The sequence below is a fragment of the Herpailurus yagouaroundi genome, unplaced genomic scaffold (assembly GCF_014898765.1).
Source record: "Herpailurus yagouaroundi ecotype Mexico unplaced genomic scaffold, PumYag 162, whole genome shotgun sequence".
In the NCBI taxonomy this organism is placed as follows: domain Eukaryota; kingdom Metazoa; phylum Chordata; class Mammalia; order Carnivora; family Felidae; genus Herpailurus; species Herpailurus yagouaroundi.
The window spans coordinates 786,935-813,149 of NW_024412403.1; the positions used below are offsets into that span (position 1 = coordinate 786,935).

Sequence of the window (26,215 nt, forward strand, 5' to 3'; positions counted from 1 at the left end):
GGGATGACCCCTCCCAGGCAGGAGGAAGAACCCACAGACCCCACCTGACCAGGGTGCAGACCTGGGGCGACCAGGAGGGAACTCGTGCCTGGAGGGTCGAGGGGAGGGTCTGGAGCTGGCACCTTCTTCACCGGGACCCCTGCTGTCCTCCCCAGCCAGCCCTCTGGCCTCCCCGTGATGGGCACCAGGTGGCCTCGGGCCTCTCTGCGGCCCTCCCAGGTGGCTGTTACGGTTTAACGAACCCATTTTGCAGTTCATGAGAGTGAGGCGAGGCGCAGGTGACCGGCTCGGGGTTACCAGGCTGCAGGTGGTGGGGAAGGAGCCAGGATCTGTGGCCGCTGCAGGGACATCCCTCAGGCCGGGGGCTCACAGGGCGTGACGGGCGGGCGAACGTCGGGGTCACACTGCAGCAAACAGGCCCCCGGGACGTCGGCCGAGTGAATGGAAACTTTCTGTGCTGGCAGCTGTCTGGTTCTCGTCACGTGCGTGTGTGATGTCAGTGCAGGGGCTGGGATTGGGCGTCTCTGAGACTCCCTTGCAGACTGTGCTGACACCCGCCGATGCTATGTGGGGGTGCTGTTCTCTGCTGGAGTCGTGCCCTGGCCCCACTGCCCGGCTTTCCACGTGTGTCCGGTGAAGGGTGTCCCGTCCCTGCCCCTTCTTGTCAGGATCCCCCCCGGCTGGGACCCCGTGCGGTTCCCGCCACCCACTTCTGCTGGCTCTGGTGCCTGTGGTGCCCGCACACCTGCCCTTCTTTACCCCTGGGGCCGAAGCGCGCCGGCCCCCCCCCCGCCCTCGTCCACTGGCAGGCCCTGCAGCAGGGCGCCGAGCACTCGGGGGCTCGGTGGCCGTGCGTTTCCTCCTCGGGAATCCGAGCCAGGCTGTGCTTCCCCGTCCACTCTGACCTTCCTGAGGCCAGGGCCGTTCCTGTGAAGGGACAGCCACGGCCCCCTGCCACCTCTCTCTGGACCCGGGCCGGGTCTCCCAGGCAGCTTTCCACGGGGCCCGCCGGTCCCGCTGCCTCCTCCTCAGGGACTCGCAGGCTGTTTCTGGTGCCAGAAGGCTGGCCTTTCTGGGGTTTCATCTCGTTGGATCCGGCCAGCTCTCCCAGCCCTCTGAGACCTACCGCGCTTCTGCTTTTGTGGCGCAGGGTGTCAGGGCCCCTCCCTGCTCCTCCCCATCCGTGGACAGTCCTCCCCCAACCCCAGAGAGGGCTGTCCGTCCAGACCCCCGACCATCTCCACGGTCTCCTCCTGTTGTGGGAAGTGCGGGTCTGCTGGGATTTTTTTTACTCCACAGAAAGATGACCGCGGACAGAGGAGTGAAAACTTTTATTTCAAAAAGCCTCTGATATGGACACAGTGAGAAAAAACACAGGAAGGAGTAAAAATAAAACTAACAAATAAACGGGATCTTGAATAAAATGTGGAACCAATCACTCTCTTGAGGAAAAAGAGCTTTGGGTCATTTTTTTTTAATTTTTTTTAAACACATCACTTTGTGTCACTGGATGGCCCAGGGGTCCAGGCCTCTGAGTAGATGGGGCAGGGGTCTACAGGGTAGCACCGTTGTTCTCGGGGTTTTCGGGTTGGGGAGTCACCGTTTTCTGCCGTTTTCTGGAGACACCAGTCAGCGTGTAAGCGTTCGCTCGCCCTGAGCTCTGTGGCCCGAGGCCTCAGGAACCAAGGTCTGAGCCCTGAGGAAGGAGAACCTTATGTGGAGGAGTCTACTCGTCAGGGGTCATGTTTTAAAAATGCTCTCGACCTTGGCTTTCCAAAAACGAAGCGTCCATCGTCTCACATGAATTTACTAGCAGACTTTTGAGAGTGTACATGAAATGCTAACTAAAGAATTGTGCAGGATTAGTGAGAAAAGTCAGACTATGCGGGAGGTGCGGGAGGGGAGGCCGCACTCAAGCGAGCCCCCAGACAGGGAAGGGGGAAGCGCCTTCGGGGATTCGGAGCCTGCTGGGGGTGGGGGGATGCTAACACGGTGAGCGGGGTAGGCGCTGGCAGGGCCCCGGGACCCCAGGGGCGGGCAAAACACACGCGGCTTTTCAAGGCTTTCCTTCAGAAACATCCAGCTCATCAGGTTGGTCAGGAACATTCACGTCAGATCTTACTTCCCGTTTTCGCGGTGGGAGAGGGGCCCCGGCGCTAGCTCAGCGCCACCTTCCTGGACACCGTCTGGTAGAAGACGCCACGCATTAGGGCCTGGTAGCTGGGCACGCGGAACAGGTGGCGCTCGCCATAGGCCACGTCGTACTCGGCCGTCTTGCCCGTGACCAGGACGCGGATGTGCGGCTCGTTCACCTGGCGGCCCACCACCACCACAAAGATCTCGATGTCTGCCCGCTGGGCCTCCTGCACCGCCTTCTCGATGGCCGCCGCCGTGGCCCCCTGCGAGTTGCCGTCAGAGAAGAGCAGCAGCCTCTTCTTGGCTGGGACGGACGAGGCCTCGCGGTAGAAGCGCGTCACGTAGCCGAGGGCGTCGTTGACGTCAGTGGCGTCGTTGAAGAAGGTCATGCTGTCCACGGTGCCGGCCAGCACGGTGTAGTTCTGCAGAAACTGCAGCGACGCGCGCTCCGGCTGCTGCTGCCCGGGGCCGCTGTACTGCACCACCGACACCCGCACGTCGTGGGAGGGGTTCGTCTTGCCCGCCGTCAGGAAGCGCTCGGCCAGCCGCTTGGCGAAGCGCCTGGTGGTGTCGAAGTTGTGGCTGCCCACGCTGGCCGAGCCGTCCAGCAGGATGGTGATGTCGGCCGGGGAGGTGAAGGTGACTGCGGGGTGGGGGGTCGTGTTGGTGCGCGGCCGGGGCCTCCCGACTCGGCCGCCCTGGGCTCCCCCTATCTCTCGCCCTCCTCCGGGAGCCCCCGCCGGCACCCTGTCCACGCACCCCGGGTACTCACTTGGGCACGTGTAATCTGGGCACTTCTTGTCTGTAAGAGAGAAAAACGCCATGCGGTGTGAAGCCAGTGATCTCGCGGACCACCCTCCCGGCTGTAACCCCCCAGCAAAAATGGCGGCAAAGCTCTCGCATGGCAGGCGTGGAGTAGCCACGTGCACAGGTGGCACTCCTAGACGCCTGGCCAGCATCTACTCAGCCCACTCGGCCCCGCCGAGAAGGGGTGCCCCCCTATTCGAGGGTGGGCCTTGAGGTCTTGGGCCGGGCCCCCTCCTGCTGTTCTGTGGCCCTCACACCAACCCAGTGAGGGGCGGGGGTGGGGGGGGTGGGGCAGAGCCCGGGCCCCTTCCGAGGACCGGTTGGCCGAAGCTCAGCGAGGAGAAAGGACGGTCTGCAGTTCAGACACCCCGCGCCACACTGTCCCCAGGCGACACCGACCGGGTGGCTGCAGGCAGGCGTATCTGACCGCGGCAGCTGTGTCTGGCCGTCCACCAGCTGCCTGCGCTGCAGACCCAGCTCTACCACCGGGCCGGGCCCAGAAAGGCGTGTTCTGCGGCGGGGGGCCTCTGAGTGGTCTTGAGCTCCGAGGCCAACCCCTGCCCCGGCGTGTGGATGCACCTGCTGGGACCACGGCGAGCACGAGCGCTCACGGGAGGAAGTGCGAGAAGCACGGTGTCGCCCACACTGGAAGCGTGGGAGCTGCGCCACGGTGTCCTCAAGCACCAGTGCGAGGCGGCCTGTGGGGAGGCCCTGGTGCTGTCGGCTGGGGGTGCCGGGCCCCTGTGGCCAGGAGGTCGCGGGGCTGAGAGCAGAGCCTCGCCCACCCCAGTGCGGCGCCCACCCCGAGCCCACCTATGCAGATCTGGGTGGTGATGTTCTTTAGGAAGGCGTCCTCGAGCAGCTCGGCATAGTTCTCCTTCACCAGCGAGATGCCTGGCCGGCCCTGGGGCCCCAGGCCTTGGCAGGAGATGACGTTGAGCTGGTCGGAGCCCGCGACGAAGCCAAACATGTCCTTGATGCCCACGGAGACCACCTGTAGGGGAGGGGCGGTGTCGGCGTGGCCCCGGTGGAGAAGGTCCCCCACATTCCGGGGGGAGGGGCAGGAGGGGCGGCGGGTGGTGTGGGGGTGGCCCCACCTGGACGTCCGGGCCGCAGAGCACGCTGAGCGGGGTGGGGTCCCTCTGGGTGTCTGAGCGGCCGTCCGTGATGACTAGCACTATCTGGTTGTTGTCGGAGGGTGGCAGCAGCCGGTCCCGCGTGTACTGCAGGGCCTCGCCGGTGAACGTGCCCCCCGCCATCCACTGCAGCTTCTTGATGGCTCTGTGGGGCCAGAGCACCTGCTGTCAGTGCTGGGGCGGGGCCGGGGGACAGGCCGGGCTGCCGGGGGGCGGGGCTGGCCGGGCACGCCGCCGCACTCACTCCTTGAGCTCCTGAGCGTTCCTGATGTTGGAGGTCCTCATGTCCACGTGCTCCTGCATCTGGTTGTGGCTGTACTGCACCACCCCTGCGTGCGACTGCCGGGGCTCAAACTGCACGTGTCACACGCCAAGGTCAGGAGGGGACGTGGGGGTCCCACCAGCCACCCCTCCACCCACCATCTGTCCCAGGCCGACCTGGCCCACAGGCCCCCCTCCACCACACTCATACTCTGGGGGGTGGAGGTTATAGCTTTTAAGGAACAAGGGCCCTGGGACCCACCCCTTCCCAGCCTGGTGTCCCTGGGAAGCACCAGGGCGGGTGTGACTCACCTTGACCAGCTCGTCTCTGCTCAGCCGGTCGATGACCTTGATGATGAAGTCCTTGGCGATCTCAAAGTTCTGAAGGCCTATGCTCTCCGAGCTGTCCAGCACGAAGAGGATGTCGATGGGGCCACACTTGCACTCTGCAGGCAAGGAAGGGGTCAGCCCTTGGGGCCTCCCAGGGCCCCCCTCAGCAGAGCTGCACCCCCAGCCGGGACCCGGGGGCTTCTGGCCCCTGCCTGTGGCTGGCCGCGTGGGTCCCTGCGGCGAGGACAGGGACAGGCCAGCGCCCCAAGGCCATGGTGGCATGGTGAGGGGGTGAGGTCCCCTGCTGCTCTACAGGATAAACTGGGAGGAGGGGGCATAGCCCTGCCACCCACAGGGAACCCTCAAGAAACATTCAAATGACTCACCACAGCAAGCTGAGGAAAAGAGGAGAAATGAGTCACATTCCAGTCGAGATCCCACATCGTATTGCAAATCAGGTCATAAACCCTCTGCCAGCTCCCCACCCGCCTGGACCACCCTCACCAGGGTAGGCTGCTCTGCCTGGCGCTCGGGCCACCCGGGGAAGGGCGGCGGGGGTGACAGTGGCTTGGCCCCTGCCCTCCACCTTTGGGGACTTTCTTGTGGGTGGGGCACACTCCCACCCCTCCTGTTTGTCTCCCTCCCTGCCGCAGCTCAAATGGTCCCTCCGTGGGCACCAGCAGTGGGCGCTGGGGCCGGTGGGACCTAGTTCCTTCCAACCGAGACAGTTATTCAAAGATGAGAGATACTCACAGCACATTTTCATGATGATGTCCAAGATCTCACATTCCTGGAGGGGAAGAGACGCAGGCACCAGGGGCTGAACTGGTCCCCCAGTTGCCACCCCGCGGACCACAGTGGGACTGGGTTGGGATAGCGGCTCTGACTCAGAGTATTAGGCACCCCGCAGCAGGGGCACCTGAAGTGGTCACTGATATGTGGTCACCCCGTGTTCCTCCATGACAATTTCATGCCCCCGTTGCCGTCATGGCTCCCCACCCCACGGGATCCTTAGCCAGAGTGGTCGGCCCCCCAGGGACGTTCACAGACACCCACTTACATCCGGCCCTGGTGGTCCCGTGTGTCCTGGGGGTCCCTGTCCGAGGAAGGACCAGAAAAAAGTGATAAGGGCGCATCACTTCCTGAGCTGCAGGTCTGATGGGAGCCCTGAGCAAGCCCACCCTCACCCTTCTGGCCTTCGGGCTGACCCGCTTCCCATTAGGAGCCCCTGAAGGCCTGCGTGCTCAGGGCTGGTGGAGAGGCCCTAACTGCCATCATTCTGTAATCACTGGCTGGCACTTACTCCCTGCCCGGGGGCCAGCAGGTGGGCCGGGCATGGCCCTCACCATCTGGGCACTCACCACCGGGAGGATAGTTCGCCCCAGTCTGACTGTGCCACCTTGATGGACAGGGGACCCCCCCCACCCCAGGCACCCAGCCCGGGCTCTGCTGCACTCTCTTCACCCATCACCTGGTGACAGGCTGCTCCCCCTTCTCTGATCTCCCCACAACCCTTGAAATTGCCTGTTCCCTCCCAACCCTGCTGTCAAAGTGCCAGCCTCCCTGAACCCTTCCCTGGAGACCCACTCCCGCAGTTCCCACCCCTGCCCCTCTGCAGCCTCAGAACGCCAGTGTGCCCTACCCCGGCTGGCTGCAGCCGCTCACCTGGGGGCCTTCGGGGCCCCGGTATCCCTTGGCTCCTTTGACACCTGGGGGTGCGATGTCGTTGTTCTGGAAGGGAACGGCACAGTGTCACCAGACACAACCACCGTCGACTAGCCATCTGCTGCATTCTGTCCGTGTTCACTGTGCCCCGATGGCCCCACGCCTGCCCTCAGAGCCTCAGCAGCCCTGGCGGCACACGGCTGCCTCCCTCTACAACCCCCGGCGGTGACTGTCCAACCTCCCCAGTGAGCTCTGCACTCACGTCCTCTCCAGGGTCTCCGGCTTCTCCTTCATCCCCCTTGAGGCCCGGGTAGCCTTTAGTGCCCTGCGGGTGACAGGGGAACACGCGGTCGCTGTGGCAGAGGGTCCGGAGGGGCAGGTGTGTGTGTGTGGCTGGGACCCTGGCCCAGGGGTGGGGTGGGTGCCGAGGGCCTGGGCTCCCGGGGAGGGCAGGGGGCAGGGCCACATCTTCACTCCGGCGAGGGCCTCGGCCGGGGCTCTCCCACCCGGCCCCGGCCTCTGGCCAGCCGTCTCCTCCACCAGCTTTCCCTTTTCAGTCAGCCTTATTTACTGTCAGTCACAGCACTGCATTTCCTTTCTATGAAGCAGAAGTTTTTACAAGGACAAGATAAAGGAGACACAGTGACCCGCCAGAGCAGGCACATGTTCCTGCGGCTGAGTGCCAGCCAGAGGACACCCCGAGGTTTGAGCCCCTGGGAGCCCAGAGGGAAGTGCCGGTCGCCAGGTGTACCCCTGGGCCAGGCAGGGGCACCCACGGGCTGAGACACACGTGGGAGGGGCCTCGGCTCCAAGCCTGTGCTGGGGACACGTGTGAACGTGTGCGTGTATGTCACGCACGTGTGCGCGTGCCTGTGAACACACTAGGAGCCCGATGGTGGGCGTGTACTCACGTTTATCCCGGGGGGGCCCCTGCTGCCTGGATAGCCCTGCAGGGGAAGGCGGGGCAGTCAGGCCAGGCTCTGATTTGGCTGGGGTTGGGGGGGGGGGGTGCCCACTGGATGATCCCAGCCACGGCTTCCCGGTCCGGCCCATGGTCCTGGGTCCAACCCGGCTGGCCAGAGGGGGCGCTAGGACAGGAGTCTGGGGCACTCACAGGGAAGCCAGGGAAGCCCTCAGTGCCGTTTCCGGGTGGGCCGTCTTCCCCCTGTGGAGAGCAGACCAAGTTCTGTCACTGGGAATCGCCGGGCTCGGGATGGTGCCCCGAGGGGCTTCTTCAGCCCAGAAGGCATCCCCCTGCCCAGGACTGCCCTGCGTGTCCCCAGACTTTGGAGCAGGAGGGGCAGTGCCTGTGAGGAGCACCATGACCACGAGGACCACAGTGACTGCAGCGCCCGTGGTGCCCCTAGACACAGAGGGGACAGTCGCCTGTGGAGGACGCACCTCTCCAGACACTGCACCTGGGACCCTCAGGCCCCACATGTACGCTCTTCCCGGTCGAAGCCCAGGACTCGAACCATGGCTTCCCAGGCCCCAGCAGCCTGGCACCACCCCCACCCAGGCCCTTGGGACCACCACTCACCCTTTCGCCCATCAGCCCGGGGTCTCCGGGGGGTCCCGTGGGCCCTGGGGCCCCTCTGGAACCCTAAGGAGGGGAGGAGGGGGTGTGGGAAAGTTAAGTGGACATCCAGGCAGCCAGCAGTGCAGGCCCGGACGCACAGCACCTCTCTGCAGAAAACGAAGACCGAGTTAAATAAAACAACATTTCTACTCATCAGCACAGCCATGATTAAAAGAAGGATCTTTAAATCCATCATCCTAGGGATGGTGGGGAGTCCATACCTCCTGCCCAGTAGCCCACCCAGACGGCACCCCCAGGGCAGGACCAGAAGCGGCACTACGTGCCTACTGACCGTTACCTCCGGGGCCGGGAGTTCCAACCCCAGAGCTCAGAGAGACAAAGGGACTCAGCACGGGCGGGACTGAGCAAGCACGCGGCAGCCGCGGTTTACAAAATCTTTAGGGTTTCGGAAAACATTCATAATGGCAAAATTAAAAAGAAAAAACTTTGTGAAGCCAAATTTATAAGGCATAATATGGAAATAAGAAAAGTAAATTGGAGAGAAATAAGCTAAAATGTTTGTATTATTTATCTCTGGGTGGTAATGGTTTAGATTTCAATTCTCTGTTTTATTTTTTTTCTGCATTTTCCATGTTTCCTGAAAGGCACAGATACCATGAAATGCACTAAAACATTTGTGTGTGTGTGTAGACTGGGGGCGCTCCCCAGTCCTAAGGGCCGTTGCAGGGGCTAGAGTCTGGGGCCGGGGCAGGGAGGGCTACTCACCTCAGGCCCCGGGGGCCCCTCGTCGCCTCGGTACCCTTTAGGTCCAACGGGGCCAGCCTCACCCTGCAAAGAAGATACATCTGTCAGACCCCTTTCAGCCCCGCCCCAGCCCTCCGGGCCCCAGAGCCATGCCGGCTGGCCTGCTTGGTCTACACCTCTCCCTGGAGGCCAGTTGCCTACCTTTCTGGGTCCAGAGTCTTGGTCCCCTGAGCACTTCAGGGACATACCCAGCCGGGCCCAAAGAAGCGGTGAGCACAAACCACGTACGGAGCCGGCTGGCCCGCCTGGCCCCTGGGGACCCTGCCAGCCGTGACCCTGGACTCAGAGGCCCGTCTCCCAGCCCCATCATCAGGCTGATGCCTCCTGGTGAGGCTTTTCTTCTCTAGTCCCTCTCACAAAGGTGCACAACTCCCCGTATCTGGCCTGTCCCATTAGGCAGAGGTCAGCCGGGAGGCTCCTGCTGCGACCACAGGAGGGTCCAGCTCTGGGCCCAGGCAGTGTCAGCGTCACTCACTCACTTAACCTGGGGCTTTGCTCGCCGACCGCGAGGACCAGCAGCCCCCAACTCGGGGCTCCCAGGGGTAGGTTTGGGAACCTGAAATGGGGGCCAGGAGGGAGAATGGGAAGCAGAGTCCAGGCCAGTGGGAGGCGTGTCCGGGGCCCCAGGAGACAGGAATACGGCGACCCAGCAGACAGCGGAGGGCCACGCTTGGGGACAGTTTCTGCAGAGCTGCCTCAGCAGCTGGCCTGCTGGGTGGGCGCCTCCTGGGATGCGGCCCGAGGGGCCCCCCTGCTCCTGGTGGGCAGTGCTGGCGTCTGCACAAGGAGGTGGCAGTGCCCCCCACAGGGACAAGAGGCGAGGCCTGGCAGGGGCTACAGCGGGGCTGTACCCCTCCCTCCAGTTTCTGGATCCCTCCTCTGCTCTGGGAAAACACATCTCCCAGAAACTTCTGCACGGACACCCTGGCGCAGAAGCCAACTGCCTAGCGGGTCTGGAGTCGTGGGGCTGCAACGGAGTCGGGAGGAGGGCAGCCCTGGAGGCAGAAACTGTGCTGCGGCCGGGAAGCCGGATGTCCAGTGTGGACAAACCAGATTCCACAGCCACCTAACCTCCCCACCCCTCACGGAGGGTTCAGGTGAACAAGTGGCCAGAGAGCCGACCCTCCCCAGCTGGGCCACGGGCTGGAGGGACACAGCACCCTCCCCCGCCCCCAGCTGTCTCTGGTGATGTCTGGCTTTACAGTGACAGTTACTCTGGGACAAGCAGGTGCTACTGGAGTAAACGCCGGCGACACTTCCCCCTCTTAGTGTCTTACGTCCTAGCGCCTCGAACGACTTCCTGAGTTGTGCCACGGGGAAGGACCAGATCGTGGCCGGCTTGTCCTGGCCACACTGACCATCCTGTAGAGCAGTCACACCACCTGAAGAAGGCAGGGGAGCCTGGGAACGTCGCAGGCGGCCGGAGCAGGCCTTCCTGGGAGGACGCCTCATTAGAACAGGGGCAGAAAGAGGGCAGGGATTCCAGAAAGATGCAGCGAAGAGAGGTTGACACCCGATGGGTGTCCTCCATCGCCAGGAAAGGTCGGTGTTGTGCTGACCGGCTCCCTATTCACAGAAAAGGTCAAGCCCGCCTCGCTTCGCACCCTGGTAGATCCTCCAGATGCATCAAAGAGAAAGCAAAGTCTACAATAAAGGCGGGAAGGTATTTGGAATCTTGTAAACGAGCGGGACACCCTGAACCACAAGATATTGGGATGGAGCCACATGCAGCTGCAAACTTGGAAAAAGGTCTGTGGGTAGGAGCCTCCTGCACCTCAGCACAGAAACAGACCCAGCAGAGAACCAACCACTGAAGGAACAGCCTGAGACAGGGACACGTCGGCCTGGAAACCCGAGAGACCACACTTGGCCTTTCCCATAGACCGTGGCTCAAGGCACGAGCGCACAAGGCCCTCTCCCAAGGTGCACAGACACCCAGACGGGGTGGAAACTCTCTTGCGGGCAGAGGTGTGAACACAGCAGCTGTTTTACACTCTTGGGGGACACATAAGTGGGGCTAGGTCAAGTAGAAGTATTTGGCAAATAACACACACACGTGCGCGCACACACACACATACACATACACACATCATTTGGCCAAGACATTATGCTACTAAGAATTTACATTCTGGATGTAGCCTTGCAAGTATTTCAAGATGGACGGATGGATGGACGGATGGATCACTGGGCAAATGGAGAGACCAGAGGAGCTAAGAGACAGACAGATGGGCGTTGATATCTATTTCAGTATTTTTCTGTAAAGCAAAATACTGGAGGCCGCCTGCATACGTGTTGACAACGGACTAGACAGGGGCATCTGCAGGCTTACAGGCGGAGCCTGTGGGGGCTGACCTGGCTGGTCCCCTGGTGGATCAGGCAAAAAGCATCGTGGTGCGATGCTGTTTGTGTAGACAACGTGCATACCCCCGCACTCTCTCACACCCCGTGCTTTGTCTGAAAGGATTCTAGAAGAAACTAGATTTTAGAAGAAAGTAAGAATCCGTCCCTGTGGGGGGGGAGGGGCACGGGGACAGGAGAACTATTTTTCCACGCGAGCCTTTCTTCTGCTAGAGTTACTGATGTAACCACTTCTCCCAAACAGGTGAGGTGGCCCGTTTACGGGGTCTTGTGTCTACAAGCCAGGGAACTTCTACGCCTATTTTACTTGAGAGACGCTACTCCCCTTTCCTCCAAGAAGGGGGGATCCAGACACTCAGAATTCTCTGGCTCTGTGCCGGCAGCTCCGGGGTCCTCTGGTGCCTCTGCACCTCTGCTCACAGGCGGCCACAGACCCTGGGAGTGGCTGGCTCCCAGCCAGCCCGGCTCGGAATTATGTGCGAGGAGAGTTTCCCACCGAGCTGGGTCCGCGGAAGTGGGCTCACGCCCTCTGCACCCCACACTGGAATGGACCCAGGTGCATTTTTAATGCACCGTCAGGAGACTCAGCAACCCTATTGTGGCTGCTTCTTCTTTCCTGCTTTTTAAATCACTTTTTGTTAAAATACCAATTCCAAATTCTCTCCACAAGAAAAGCCACCAAAACACTCAAAGCCACAAGCCAAGGCCCACCAGAGCCCCAGGCCTGGCCCCGCCACGGTTGGCCCCCACTCGCAGCTGCTGTCCTCGTCCTTGCTGTCCTGTTTGGAACTCTGTGCCCACCAGTGCTGCTGTCCCCTCCTCCTGCCAACTGGGAGGCCCCCAGTCTCAGCTCAGAGTCCTTCCTGCAGGCCAGGCAGCCACCTCGTCCCCTGCAGGGAGGACTCGGAAACACCCAGCGAGCGACCCCCATCACCGAGTAGCGGGCAGGGTGAGAGGGTCTAGGCCACCCGAGGGGGTCCCCTGAAGGGTGTGGGGAGGGCATGTCCCACCCAGCCCCTTCGTGTGCTCTTTTGGGGGGTGGTCACCTCAGGCCCACAGCCACAGCTCCTCCCTGATCGGAACAACATGACCTCCTGACAGCGAGGCAGAAAGGCAGACCCCTCCCCTGTGCTGGGGACGATGCTCCATCTGAGGCCAAGACCTGCTCTGGCCCTCTGCTTTCTTAGCCCCCACTTTCCTCCCCTCGTCCCCTCCCCCAGCATGGCATCTGGAAGGTGTCACATCCAGGAATTCTGGAAACTTCCATGCACTGACACCCTCAAATCTGCCTCCAGCCAGGATCTCACACCTGGATTCCAAACGCTGAACAAGCCTCTTCCTCACCTGGTGTCTCCTGGGGGCTCAAACACACCATCTCCAGTATGGGGTGACCCTGCCCCACCAGGCCAGGGGGTGTCTCCAGGGGTCCCAGGGCCCCTCAAGTCCTTGCTGCCATCTTCCAGTGCCAATCGAGCCAGGCACCCCTCTCACCCACTCTGAGGGCAGAGCTTGGGGGGCGCCTGGGCGTGTGCTCCCTGAGCTCTGCATCCTGGCAGACGCCTGCCAGGTGACAGGGGCACAGGGGCTGGGCACCCCGGCTGCCCCCCCCCCCCACTGGCTCCTGACCCTGGGCAGCCCCTGCAGGAAGTCCCCTGAGTCATAAGTGGAGAGGGACTGCCCTTAAATCCAGGAGCTGCTGGAGCCTTTCTGCTGGCAGCCGACATGGCCCCCCACCCCCAGACAGCTTCCTACCGGGTCTCCGGGGATGCCGACGGGGCCTTCTCGTCCCTGGTCACCCTGGGGTCCAGCTTCGCCCTGGGGAGGAGTGAGCCAGTGAGTGTGGAGGCCAGGAGAGGTCAAGCTGCCCGGGTGGCCGCTGGGCAAGGCTAGGGGTCCCGCAGCTCTTGAGCCAGCAGAGGCCAGATCAGGAAGGGCCACCCTCCACCGTGGGCCTGGCCTCATCCTTCCCCTGGGTTTTTATATACGGTGGCCAGGCACACGGACATCTGGAGGTTCTCGGGATTTCAGGAGGCAGCCCCTGATGTTAGCTGCTTGTCCAGTGAGGCTCACTGATGGGTCTCAGGAGCTGGAGCCCCGCCTAACCCCTGCCGGCCTCTGTTCACTCTGGGCACTTCCTGGGGTGTGGCCTGGCCTTCCCTCCATTCCCTGATCTCAGCACGGTAGGCTTGGAAGGGGTCAGGCCATGCTATCCCTGCTTCAGTGTCCCTCCCTGCCCTCCTGGGGGCCGGGGGGTTCTGGGCAGTGCACAAGGAGCAAGGACGGGGCAGAAAGCAAATCTCTCTTTCAGTGACCTTAGCCTCAGGCTAAGTTCGCTCTCCCCATTGGGACACCCGGACACATGTCCTCAGGAGGAGCGGTTTTGCCAGGGTGGTCACAGCGAGAGGCACCACACGGCCTCCGCGGTGTCCTGTTCCCGGGACGAGATGAAGCCTTGCCCTGCTCTGCAGCGAGAAGGCCAGGTCCTCACCCAGGTCTGAAGACCATCATCCCTCCCTGCTGGCTCCGGAACGGTGGGGGTGGGCGCTCCCCTCCTCTAACCAGGCACAGTCTCTGGTGTCTGCCCTCCAGCTCCTGCAGAACCTTCCAATGAACCAAGGGCCACAGAAAGCTCTGGAAGGAGGCTGCGCTGCGGGCCACAGCTCGGCAAGCCTGCTGGGCCATTGTGACCACGAAGTCTGTGTGGGCCTGGCTTCTCAGCTTTCCCGCTCTTCAAGTGGTAAGAAAGGACCGTTCCAGAGTGTGAGCTCTGTCTGCAACGTTTAAGGGGCTGCTGGGGGGCTGCAGGTGTTTGGAAAAGCCCAGATGTGTGATGGTGAGTTGAGTGAATCGTGACGCGGGAGGAGCCGTGCAGCCACCTGAGTGAGAAGCGTGCACTTGATGACAGGTGTGGAGCCAGTGCTGTGCAGACTATTCCTGGTGCTGCATCCGGGATGGCCATTGTGAGTCCCGGTGTGGCTGTGTGTCTCTGTGTGACTGTGTGTGTGTGTATGTGTGTGTGTGTGTGTGACGGTTTCCCCTGCACACGCTGGTCATCGGTGATGGGCGGAGGGGATAACCCTGCCCCTTGCACTCCTCATCTGGGCTCACACCCCTCGAGGTGCTCCGGGGTCGGGGGCGGGGAGGGGGGCTGCCACACTTCCAGAGCCGGGGAGACAGCAGGTGCGGGTGTGGGTGAAATCTAGATGCCAAAGGGACTTGGTGGCATGTGTCCGGTGAGGCTGACGGCCTGACCTCACCTGACCGCAGTCTCTGGCCCCCTCCTGGGGTGTGGGGTCTCAGCTTAATGAACAGTGACTCACCGGGTCTCCCCTGGGGCCGCGCACGCCTGGGGTCCCCCGCGGTCCTCTTTCCCCAGGGCCGCCCTGTGCGGAGAACAGCGCACGGAGGTGAGACTGCAGCTCGGACACGGCATCGAGGAAGGGGCTCCAGCTGGGCACGGGCTGAGCCCCCCCCAGACACGCCGGCCTCGCAGAGACTGAGGTCCGCTGAGCTCAGACAGAAGCCCCGGCGCTTGTCAGCCACGCCGGCCACGCCGGCCCAGACGCCACCCCACCCCACTCACCCTTTCTCCAGGGGCACCGTCCGGTCCCGGGTTTCCCTGGGATTAAGAGGAACAAGCAACATCAGTTTGGGATGGGAACTCTGTTTCGGGGCCTGGAGTTGGGACAGGAGATCACGTGGGGTGCTCACCTCGTCGCCGGCCTCTCCCTTCTCTCCCGGGGGACCAGGCAGCCCCGGCTCGCCCTGGGGGAGAACAAGGGTAGGACTGGGCCCGGGGCTGTAGCCCCTCCCGGGCCCCCCTCCACCTCCCTACTTCCCGCCCTCCCCTGCCCTCCCCCATCTGTCCTGGGGGAGAACGAGAGTAGGACTGGGCCCCTCCCGGTTCCCCCCGCACCCCACCCCCGGCTGCTTTAGGGGCTCCGTGAACACTCACCTCATCCCCAGGGGGCCCTGTGCTCCCCGGCCTCCCAGGCTCCCCATCAGCTCCAGGCGCACCCTGGAATGATGAGAAAGGTCAGCCTGCGGGAGGCTACGCCCGGCCGTCCTGGGCCACCAGTGACCCTGCACCAGTCTCCCTCACCCAGACTTCGGGCCACACCCCCTGACCAAGCACACCTTGGACTCTGAGAACCTTCCCAACCACCCATATCTCTACAGGAATCCTGCAGAAGCCACTTCCCCGTGTCGTCTGCTGTTCAAGTCCCCCTCAAGCAGAGGGGCAAGCCCACTTCTAGTCATCGAAGGCAAAGTCAGGTCCGGGGCCCACAAAGCAATCGGCCGGATTCCGAAAATCCGGTCCAGGAAGCCCGCGTGGTTAGGACGCGTTCAGTCAACCTTACTTCTCCATCTTTCTTAGCACGTCCTGCTGCTGAAAACGCCGGAAAAGCACCAACAGCAGAAAGCTGTGCTCTAAGTTGGACGCAAAACCTTGGGTCCTCATTATTTACTTTTCTGCCTCCTGTTTGCTGTCAAGTGGTGACTTTCACATGAACAGACGGATTCTAGGCCGTGAGGGCACCTCGTCCGTCTGCTGCAGGCGGGCAGTGTGATGCACCCCAGGGCGCATCCGAGGCTCAGTGACATGGGGCTGCAGGGGGCACAGGGGGCGCCCCCCTTGGGTGACTGTGCCTGCCCTTGGCTGTAGCTTGGTTTTGTGCTCTCTCCACCCCGGCCTCCTGCCTGCCCACTTGGGGGCCTGGTCCTTGCAGGGTGGGTGGAGAATCTGCTTCCAAGAGGGTTTCTGATTCATACTGGGTACACAGGGAGGCCTGCCCGACGTCACCAACCTTTTCTCCTTTCAGTCCGAAGGCACCCGCGTCGCCCTTGGGCCCTGGGGGTCCTTGAGCGCCCTGACAAGAAATTGTAGGAGGTCAGTCCTCAGCCTTCAGCAGCAGTCATTGGGCTACACACAAATAGAAGCTGAAAAGGCAGGTCTAGGCTGGGTACAGCCTGCCCGTGACCTCTTAGAGCTCCAGAAGGGCTGAGTCCGTATTTGCTCATGAGAACTTAGCCTTAAAATGTGAGTGACAGAATGCAACTTACGTCGAATCCGGGTGAGCCCTTGCACCCTGGCAGACCGGGGTACCCCATCTCCCCCTGGAGGGAGGAAGGCAGATTTAGACGTCAAGACTTTCGTTCTGGCTCATCCATCCCCTCCCGGGAAAGCCCCACCAGGACGACGGTCGGAGGCTTGGGGTCCACTGGGGCCTGGGGCTTGGCAGGAAATAGCTTCTGCCTTTCTCGCCACCTCCCAGTCACCAGCTCTCCCGCCAGGCGGGGTTACCTTCATGCCGTCCACGCCATCGATGCCACGCTTGCCCTTCTCTCCCTGCAAGGCACAAAGGCCAAAGAAGGGTTCACGAAGGTCAGACAGGACCCCTCTGGGGCAGAAGACATGTCCCCGCCCCCACACTCACCTTGTAGCCCTTGGATCCCCTGGAGCCCTGTGGAGACAGGAAGGGAGAGTGAGGGGGGTGGTCCCCCAATATGGGGCGAGTTCCCAGGGAATTGGGATGGGACCCAGGATGGGTCCCCCACAGCTTGTCACAGCTCAGACACGCTGGAGATGGGCGATGTCATGCTCCTGTGCATGAGGGGGGTGGCTCTGTGCCCCAAAGCCCTGCTTTACTCACCTTCTCCCCTCGGCTCCCTTTTTCTCCCTAAAAAGCAGACAGAGGAGGAAAGAGGGTGTCACTGGTGTCCTGGGGCCCGATGCCCTGGGCTGAGCCCGGATGTGTTCCACTGGGCCCCAGGACAGGCCGGCAGCTCTGGAGGAGGAGGGGGAGACGTACCTTCATCCCCTGGTAGCCGACCGGTCCGAGGTCCCCAGGCCTTCCCTGGAACACAGAGGAGGGGGTATGTTAGGCAGCCCTGAGGGCAGCCACAGCGACCCCCCCCAGTCTGTCTTGACCCCCACTCTGCTCAGGCCTGGTCAGCCAGAGAGACCGGGCTGGCTGACCATTGGCCCGAGTCCCAGAGAGCAGCCCCGATGTGAAGGCTCCTCCTCCCAGTCCTGGGGGCTCTTCAGTGGAGTCCAGGGAGGAGAGGAGAGATCAAGGCCCAGGAAGAGGGGGGATGGGGAAGGTCTAGGATGCCCTCTAGGAAGAGAGGGGCATGAGCTGGGCCCGAGTGGAGGCCTGGGCAGAATGTACTGGAAGGAATGGTTGTGCAGCATCTTCTGGCGTTCTCTGCCCTTGGGGCCGTGTCCTCTCAGGGTCAGGCCACAGGACCATGGTGCCCAGAAACCAGCCATGCTTCTAGAAGTTTCCACAGTCCGGCTCCTCTCTCAGCCTCAGGTTGTCAGCACCCACCACCCTTGAGGTCAGGTGCTTGGCACTCACAGGGTCTCCGGCTTCTCCTTTCTCTCCTGGGAGACCTGGCTTCCCACGTTCTCCCTGCAACACAGAGCAGGTCAAGGTTGGGGAAGATTTTTGTTTATTTCTAAACACCTGACGGAAAGGACCCCCAACCTGCTCACAAGAAAAGGATTAAGAAGATATTCCGTCGGCCTTCAGGGTTTTCAGGCTCCTTCCCTGTCACCTGTGGCCTGACCGGGGGTCTGCAAGGTCGGGGGCACACACCCCCTCCCGCAGAGCCCGCCGGATCCTGTGCTGCCCCATGCCGCCCAGCTGGCCCCTGAACATTTGTCTCCAGCACCCCACCCCATCCCCGCTGCCGTGCGGGGCTCCTGGGCCGGAGAGGGGGCCCGGCTCAGCTCCGGAGGGCGGTGCCCATATGGCTGCATGGCCATGCAATCTAACATTTTGAGGAGTGCCAGAACCCTGGACTCTGATGGGCGGTCAAAGTTGTAAGTGTTGGCCACACCTGGCCTTGGGCCCCACGCTTGCAGCCCAGCCCACAAGAAGGTGGGCCTCCGGGAGCAAAGCACCAGCGAATGCTCACCCCTCTGCCATGGGGAGGCCAGCTGTCAGACTGGGAGGCCAGCTGGCCAGACTCGCCCCTGGCATCGGCCACAGGGTCACTGGACTCTCTCCCCATGGTCGGGGACACCTGCTCAGGGAGGGGCTCCTTCTCTGTCCCCACACCTAGTGTGAGTGGGTGCTCGGTGGGGGCTCAGGACAGCTGCCCGGGGTCCCACCACGTTCCCAACACCAGGGGCTCCAGGTTGCGGGGACATCTGTCCAGTGCTGTATACTCCACACTTCTCTCCCTCCAGGGGGCCTGCGACCACTCACCTCGTACCCGGGGTCACCCCGTGGTCCGGGAGGTCCTCTGGCGGGCTGCAAGACGGGAGAGAAAGGTCAGCCCGAGGTAGCATCCTGGGTGTCCCCAGAGGTGGGCGGGGCCCCACACTCACCTGACACTCGAAGGAACAGCACTGCAGGAGGACAGAAGACACGTTAGAGAACAGGGCTCAGCGCACGGCCTGAGCTCTGACGGCGGGCACCCGCGGTGGGGACGGGGCTGGTGATGTCCTGGCCGGGGGGGGGGGGGGGGCCAAGGAGGGAGGGGCAGGGGAGAGGCGGAGGAGACAGAGGGGAAGGGGGACGGGAGGGCAAGGGAGGGGCTCGTACCACTTGCTCCACATTGTTTTTCTGAAAAGTGAAACGGAAAAGTGGAATTAATTTATATTCAGGGCCACAGGATTTCCCGGCCTTCCGGACTCCGGCGCGAGGGTAGAGCGGCCTCTCACAATCATGTCAATGATGGTGTCAATGGTCTGGCTGATGACTTCCTCCGCGTCCCGGCTCTGCCCCCAGTCAGCCGCCGTGAAGTTGCGCCGGTACGTGTGGTCTGTGGCGATGATGCTTAGACGTGGCTCCTGGTGTGGATAAGGGACAAGGTTGATGGCCGCTAGGGGCCCGGCCTCACCCCACCGCTGCTCTTCCTGAGGCCCCCACCCTGCGGCTCGATGCCTGCACCTCTGCACCCCGCAGGCTGTGCCCGGCGCCCCTCCATACAGCAGGCCCCGCAGGGGCTCCTACCAGGTGGTCGGGCGTGATGGCCACCGAGAAGACTTTGATGCCCAGGTGCTTGGCCTCGTTCACGGCGTCCTCCAGGCCCCCACACGGCTCCTTGTAGCCCTCCAGGGGGTGCCCGTCAGTCACTACAATCAGGTACTTGTTCTCCTTCAGGTGGGAGCCCCTGCAAGGGGGTGGGCGGTGATGAGGCCCCTCAATCACCCCCTCCACCAACCCTAACAGCTCAGGGTACCCCTGGAACACAGCTGAGACCCCCCCCCAAGATGGGAGGTGAGGAGCCGGGGGCCAGAGCCCCAGAGGGAGACCCAGACCCAAATGCAACTCTCATAAGGCTGATTCCTGTTATGCTGGGCACGGGTTTCCCTCTGTCAGTCCTGCCTATAAAGTGGGCTATGATCAAGGATATTAAAACAGAAAATAAAGGCTTGCGGGATCACATTTCTCTCAAGCCCCATCTTGGAAAACGCATACATATCCAGGGGGAGATACAGGTCCTGGCTCCCCTGAGGCACCCTGACGGGGGGACCCCTGACCACAGGTAGTGGGAGGGGTCAGCAGAAGAGCCGTCCTTGGCTGCGGCCAGGGGCACTTGGGTCTGTGGCCAGTGGGGGGGCACCGGGGCCTGTGGCTGGGGGCACCTGGGGGCTGTGGCCAAGGGCATGGGGGGCTGTGGCCAGTGGGGGGCACCGGGGCCTGTGGCTGGGGGCACCTGGAGGCTGTGGCTGAGGCCATGGGGGCTGTGGCCAGGAGTACCTGGAGGCTGTGGCCAAGGGCATGGGGGGCTGTGGCCAGGCTGAGCTGCAGCCAGGGGGGGATCTTCTCCCCCGATCAACCACAGATGCTGTTGACTATTCACTGTGGCAGTTCGGATGTCGTGTGTGGAGCCAGCTCGGGGGACACTGGCGCCCTACAGGAAGACTCTGCCGTCTGTGTCTCTGTCTCTGACTGCAGACACCATCTCTGCGGTTACTGGGGCACTTCCGGCCCCACGGCCCCCTCTACCTTCAGTGGTTGAGACAGTGGACAGCTCAAGGGGGAGCCCGGGGGTGGACAGTGACCCTTGGGTGGTGGCCATCAGTGTGATGTCCTCGAACATCAGGACTGGCTCCTGGGGTGGCCAGGAGCTGCGTCGGGAAGCGGTGCAGCCTGCACGGGACACGCACGGGCTTCCAGACCGCAGCTGTGGATGGACGGCACTCACCCCACGAGCAGCTCCTCCAACCCCTTCTTGATGGCGCAGTCCGTGTATGTGCCCTTGCCAAAGTACTTGACCGCATCCACACTGGCCTTGAGTACATCGCGACCGCTGGGCATGCGTGTGAGCGAGCGGATGATCTCCACCTCGTCGCTGTAGTGCAGCGCGCCCGCGTTCCACACCAGGTTACGGTCACACCGATAGTACCTACAAAGCACAGGGTGGACTGGTGGACTCTCCCAGGTCCTGGCGCTGCATTTGCCGTGGGCACCTCCAGGGCCTCCCTCCCCGGCTCCCCGTGCGCGGTCTCCCATGTCACAGGTGGACCGACTGCCTGGCCCCGTCACACCCTGAGAGGCAGGGGCCGGCAAGCCCAGACTGGACTTCCTGTGGGCCCTAGATGCTGGGTTTCTGCCCTTGGGACCAGCATGGAGGGGTGGGGGTGGCCAGGAGAGCCAGCCCCAGCCAGTGAGTGACCACCGTATCCCCTGATCTCAAGGGTCCTTGGGTAAGGAGCTGTGTGCATCGGGAAAGCGGGACAAGACCACAGGGGCGGGGCAGGGATGGCATGGGTGGGAGGGGGGCAGGGCGACAGGGGAGGCGGAGAGCAGGTCTAAGTGGGACACTGGTGGGGGCGGTCCTCGTGGATCTGAGTGGCTGCCTCTCTCTGCCCCTGTGCGCCTTGGCTGGAGGCTTTCAGCGGTTTGCTCTATTGGAGCCTGGGGTAGACGTCTTTCAGCCTGTTCAGCAGATGGGGTGACCGAGGCCCCTACAGTGACGCTAACAGCATCAAGAGCAGGAAGACCTCACCCCATTTCACAGGCGGGGAAACTGAGGCATAAGAAATTGAATAATGAGGCCACAGGCACCTGGAGGGGGTATCAGACCTCAGGGGCTCAGACACTTGGCTGAGTTCAGGGTTTCGGGTCATATGCCCCACATTGGGCAGCCCCCACCCACTGTCCCTGCAACCCCCTTATGGTGGGCGGGAAGCTCAGCGCCCTGGTCATCAAGTCAGTCAACAGGGACTGGCTAAGGACTGGGGCTGGGGCCCTGCACAGCTGAATGGATGGGGGAGGAGCCTGGTTCTGACTATGACCCTCCCCCCATGGCCTTGCCCCCCCAATGGGCATGTCCTATTGTCAGCCACACCCACTGCCGGTGCTTCTCCACCCCCACTCCCACCCCCACAGCTGCAGACTCATCAGACAGATGAATGAGTAAGTGAATGAATGAAGTGTGCTGTCCCCAAACCCAGAACGAAGCTGGCAGGCCCTCTGGGCTCCTCGGACCAGGACACTAAGGACACTGGGATGTTGGGTCCAGGACTCAGACTCTGCCGTCCACATGGGCAGAGGTCAGCGTCCAGGCAGTGGCAAGGGGTGCCCTCTTCAGGCACAAGGCGGAGCCACAGAGCCTCCCGCCAACTCCTGAAACACAGTTGGGGAGCAGGGAGGCATGTTTGGGGTCCTGGGAGCCCCCATCACAGCACTGTCTCCCAGGCTCCTGGCTGACCAGGCCGACTGGTCTGGTCCATCTCAAACTCAGCCCTTTTCTGGCTCATCTGAACCACTGTGGATGTGGGAGGTGCATGAGTGGCCTGGCCACCACCCAGCGCTTCTCCATGAGAAAGGAGGCTCCTTCTGCCTGCTGGGCCCCTAGGCCCACCGCCCTCCCTTAGAAGCTCACAGAAGTGTGGGATTGGCGGTAAAGGCGTGGCCTCTCCTACCTGTCTCTCAGGTTGTCGATGAAGCGCTTGGTAAAGGTCTTGACCTTGTCCACCAGGGCCCCATAGGGCTTCAGCCTCAAGGCCACGCTCTCAGAGGTGTCCAGCACAAAGAAGAGGTCCACAGGGCAGTCTGGGCCAAGAGTGGGGAGGAGGGGCCTGAGGCTCACACCTTGCACCCCCCTGGGCACACAGAGGCCACCTCCCCCAGGTGCCCGGTGAGGGGAGCCCCCATGAGGGTCCTGGGAATCCTGCCTGGAGGGCAGGGAGCTCCTCCGTAGGCAGAACCTTGGGAACAAGGAGACAGCGTGGGGAGGGCGGGGCGCGGGGCCCCCCAAGTTTCTCCACTGCCTGCCAGGCTGGGAATCAAATGGAATGAGTGGGGGGCAGAGAAAGAATAGCGCCCACCCAGCCCCTCGCGCTGCTGGAGGAGCCCTGAAGGCTCAGGCCTGGGTGGTGCTCGCCCTCCCCATAGGGGCCTCCTCCCTGGTCCAGCCTGACGCCCCTCAGACCGGAGAAGCAGAGGGGACCCGGGGTGTGGGAGCCGTGGACCGCGTCGGAGAATTTCAAGCCCCCCAGGCACCCCAGCTCTTATATCAAGGGAAGGGTCTGGCCCAGGTTCCCGGGACGGCAGAAGCAGAGGATCAGAGATGCAGTCAGCCACTCACCCTGGAAGGCGACCGCCCTGTCATTGCCCGGGACGTCCTGAGCGGCCACCCAGCAGGCCTGCAGCAGCAGAGGCACCAGAGCATGGGCCAGCTTCATGTTACCGCCGGAGTGTCACCATCGAGCGAGGGCAGGGGTCAGGGCAGGCCTGCGGCGCGACCAGAAGGAGAGAGAGAAGCTGTCTCTGCTCTCGCAGGGAAGTCACAGCCCAGGAGGGACGGAGGGAGGGACGGAGGGCTGGGTGGGTGGAGGAGGAGGAGCTGGGGCGGGGGGCGGCGCGGAGGGCGGGGGGGTCTCCCCGGGAGTGAGTCACCACGCCCGCCCGGCGCTCCCCTCTGGGCTCCTGGGCTCCGGAAGCTTCTTCCTCTGTTTTGGGGGCCAGATGGCTGGTCTGCTCGCGCGGAGCACAGCGAAACTGCAGCCGAGTTTACGAAAGTCTGAGCAGGAATGTCAGGCAGAACGAATCTCCTTCCAGCCCCCTGGGTTGTTTCTAACCCAGACATCTTGTGGAATCGCTCCCTTCACCCATCTCCCTACAAGCGGCCCTCCGATGGTTTAAATGTTTCAAATCCATTGCTTTGTCAGATTTCCCAGTCATTGTTCATGTAAATATTTCTTCACCGGTCAGCAGATACATATTTGGAAAAGATACTTCAATTTTTCATTATGGGAATACAAAGTCAACAACCGTCCCGTGAACCATCCCTCACGGCACAGGGCGGGGTCACCAAACTCTCGTGTAGACGAACACCCGGGTGTAATATAAGCCTCCTAGAACTTAATAGTCTAGCGTTGACCAGGAATTAACACATATTGTGTATGTTGTGTGTATTATACACTGCATTCTTACAATAGTCCGCTAGAGAAAAGAGTTATTGGGTTATTCAGAAATTCATCAGGAAGAGAAAACACATTTACAGAACCATATTGTATATTTCAGAAAAACCCATATATAAGCAAACCTGTGCAGTTCAAACCTGTGTTGTTCAAGAGTCAATTATAGAGAGACAGACCCTGATTCTGAGGACGAGAGTGAAGGCTCCACCCTAGGATCCTGTGGGGTGGGCTCCAGATGTGGCCAGACCCACCCCTGCCCCAGAGAAGGTTCCAGAAGACCTCCTCCAGAGCTGGGGCTGTTGACACATATCTAATATCGGCCTAAATGTTTTCTAGTTTAAAAACATACAACAGTTGTATAACCATAATAAACTTTCGAGAAGGCTTTCAGAAATCACACTTCTCAATGATTGCTCTGAGATTTCTTCCAATGCTTGCCCCATACCCACTTTGTGGGATTTTTGTGAACTTGCTGCCTCTGACTTCATCCCAGCTGCGCCATGGGCATCGCTGTGTGTGCTCCAGTTTGGTGCCGTGACGCTCCGCTTCCCGGCTTCCAGTTCAGACAAATGGAGGTTCGGGCCCCCCCCCCCCCCGCACCGTGCGAGGCTGCCCCCTGCTTGCTGGCTCCCCCAGTCTGAGCCGCTTATCTGCCAAAGCATTATTGTTCTGGCGGGTTTGGGAGAGGCAGGAAGACGTGGTGTGAATCGCTGACAACAGTGAGGCCCAGCCAGGCCTTGCACACGTTCTGACCCGTGGGGGCCTGAGCTGCACGCGTGTGCGAGCTAAGCCGTGGGGTTTGCAAATGACTCGTTTCTCGGCTGCCAGGAGGCCGTAACTGACACCTGTGCTCCAACGTGGCCTGACCTTCTCCAAGGGGAAGGGGTCCACAAAGCAGAAGGAGGCCCCTGCTGGGGGCCCAGAGGTGCCCTCTGCCTCACAAGAGCTCAGCAATGTCTTCCAAAATTATTTTTTCTCTTATGAAAAAGGTATGTGCTCATCATAGGAAAATTACAAAACTAGAAAAATACCATCTTGTTTCACTGCCCAGAGGTAGCAAAAGCTGATAGTTTTGTGTCTCTTACGCTCTTTCTGCTGTAAACATTTTTAAACTTTTAATTCAAATTCCAATTAGTTCACATGAGTGTGGTATTAGTTTCAGGCGTACAATGCGGTGATTCAGCACTTCCTACATCACCTGGTGCTCGTCACGACACTGTGTCCTTCACCGCGTCACCAGCTTCCCCCATCCCCCGCCTCCCCTCCGGTGACCATCCTTTCTTCTCTACAGTGAAGAGTCTCTCTTGGTTTCCCTCTCTGCGTCTTTATTTTTCCCCATTTGCTCGTTTGTTTTGTTTCTAAATTCCACATATGAGTGAGATCATATGGTATTTGTCTTTCTCCGACTTATTTTGCTTAGCGTAACACGCTCTAGTCCCCTCCACATCATTGCAGATGGCAAGGTTTCATTCTTTTTGATGGCTGAGTAACATTCCATTGTGTGTATAAACCACATCTTTGTCCATCACCAGCTGATGGATGTTTGGGCTTTTCCCATAGGTTGGCTCTTGTTGACGGTTCTGCCATAAACATTGGGGTGCGTGTGTCCCTCTGAATCAGTATTTTGGTATTTTTTGCGTCGATACCTAGTAGTGTGTGTGCCAGATCATGGAGTAGTTCTGTTTTTAATGTTTGGAGGAACCTTCACACTGTTTTCCAGAGGGGCTGCACCGGTTTGCTTTTCCACCAACAGTGTGAGAGGAATCCCCTTTCTCAGCATCCTCGCCAACGTCTGTTGTCCCTGTGTTGTTAATTTTAGCCACCCCGACAAGGTGTGAGGTGCTATCTCTGCTGGAAACATTTTTACAGACATGTGGCCACCTGGGATATACCTGGTTGTACGCCTTCTTCTGTGTTCTTTTCTGAGTATAAAAGTGATGCAAGCATACTAGAAAAATGTGAACGATTCAGAAAATATAAAAAAGAAATAAAAACCATCCTGATCCGCACTGTTGCCGTCCTGTATTTTTACCTGTGGTTGAGGCGAGGCTGACTCACTCCTCGCTGTCTGGACCCTCCCTCTCCAGGAGGCCGGCACGGTCCTCCTGAGAAGGAGGGGGTCTGCTCTGCCCCCAACCCTCCACACCCAGGCCATGGTCAGGCAGTGTCCCTGCAGAGCTGACCACCCCCGCCCTGCCCCCTGCCACCGGCCGCCTGGCTCCTGCCTCCGCTGCCCTGAGGGGCTGCCCCCGGAGAACTGAGGTGGTCTTGGGGGTGTAAGGCTCTGCACCCCGGCTTGGAGAGAAGGGGAGGTAGGCAGCGAGGGTGACTTTCTTCCTCACATCCCCGCTGGGCTGCCTGGCTCTTGTTGACTCCCATGCAGGACATCTGGGCCCAGGAGTCCCTTGGGGAGGGGGTCTGCACCCTCAGGCTGTGCAGGACCCAGGACGGGAGCCCCACCTGCGCGGACCGCCGGGGAACCCACAGGGCAGGGTGTGTGTCTGCCAACAGGGAGCAGCTGCAGGGAGAGGACTCATGGCCCCCTGCAGGGCACACCCCAGGGAGCGCGACCTGGCCCGATCGGGCAGGCCTGGGCTGCAGAGGCCCTGGGGGTGGGCAGCCGGGCCACGACAGGTCTGGAACACAGGTGGCAACAGATGGGCCTGGCAGGGAGGAGGAGGGGGGCTGGCGACCTAAAGCTGTGGTCCCCACCCCAGGGAAGCCCCACAGACAGGGGGTGGTACGGGGCCCAGAGCGGGGATTTCCTCCGATGGCCTCCAGCATGCGCAT

General features: G+C 61.4%; 1 protein-coding gene and 1 long non-coding RNA gene across 2 annotated transcripts; one reads left to right on the forward strand and one right to left on the reverse strand.

The window, feature by feature from the left end:
- LOC121035840 (uncharacterized) lies at positions 1-3,940 on the forward strand. Its single transcript, XR_005793097.1, has 2 exons — positions 1-219; positions 3,734-3,940. It is a non-coding gene; the product is annotated as an uncharacterized LOC121035840 (long non-coding RNA).
- On the reverse strand, positions 1,315-22,806 carry COL6A1 (collagen type VI alpha 1 chain). Its single transcript, XM_040483710.1, has 35 exons — positions 22,591-22,806; positions 21,926-22,055; positions 20,203-20,403; positions 19,005-19,164; positions 18,713-18,841; positions 18,594-18,614; positions 18,377-18,397; positions 18,255-18,299; positions 17,400-17,453; positions 16,851-16,895; positions 16,692-16,718; positions 16,476-16,502; positions 16,343-16,387; positions 16,102-16,155; positions 15,846-15,908; positions 14,993-15,055; positions 14,749-14,802; positions 14,621-14,656; positions 14,358-14,420; positions 12,790-12,852; positions 8,641-8,703; positions 7,876-7,938; positions 7,450-7,500; positions 7,247-7,282; positions 6,598-6,660; positions 6,336-6,401; positions 5,731-5,766; positions 5,424-5,460; positions 5,057-5,065; positions 4,653-4,786; positions 4,324-4,433; positions 4,041-4,224; positions 3,757-3,937; positions 2,909-2,938; positions 1,315-2,779 (listed from the first exon to the last, which is right to left on the reverse strand). Exons 1-35 carry the CDS (start codon positions 22,685-22,687, stop codon positions 2,157-2,159), a joined length of 3,084 nt encoding a protein of 1,027 aa, XP_040339644.1. The 5' UTR covers positions 22,688-22,806; the 3' UTR covers positions 1,315-2,156.
- Positions 22,807-26,215: the final 3,409 nt, after the last annotated feature.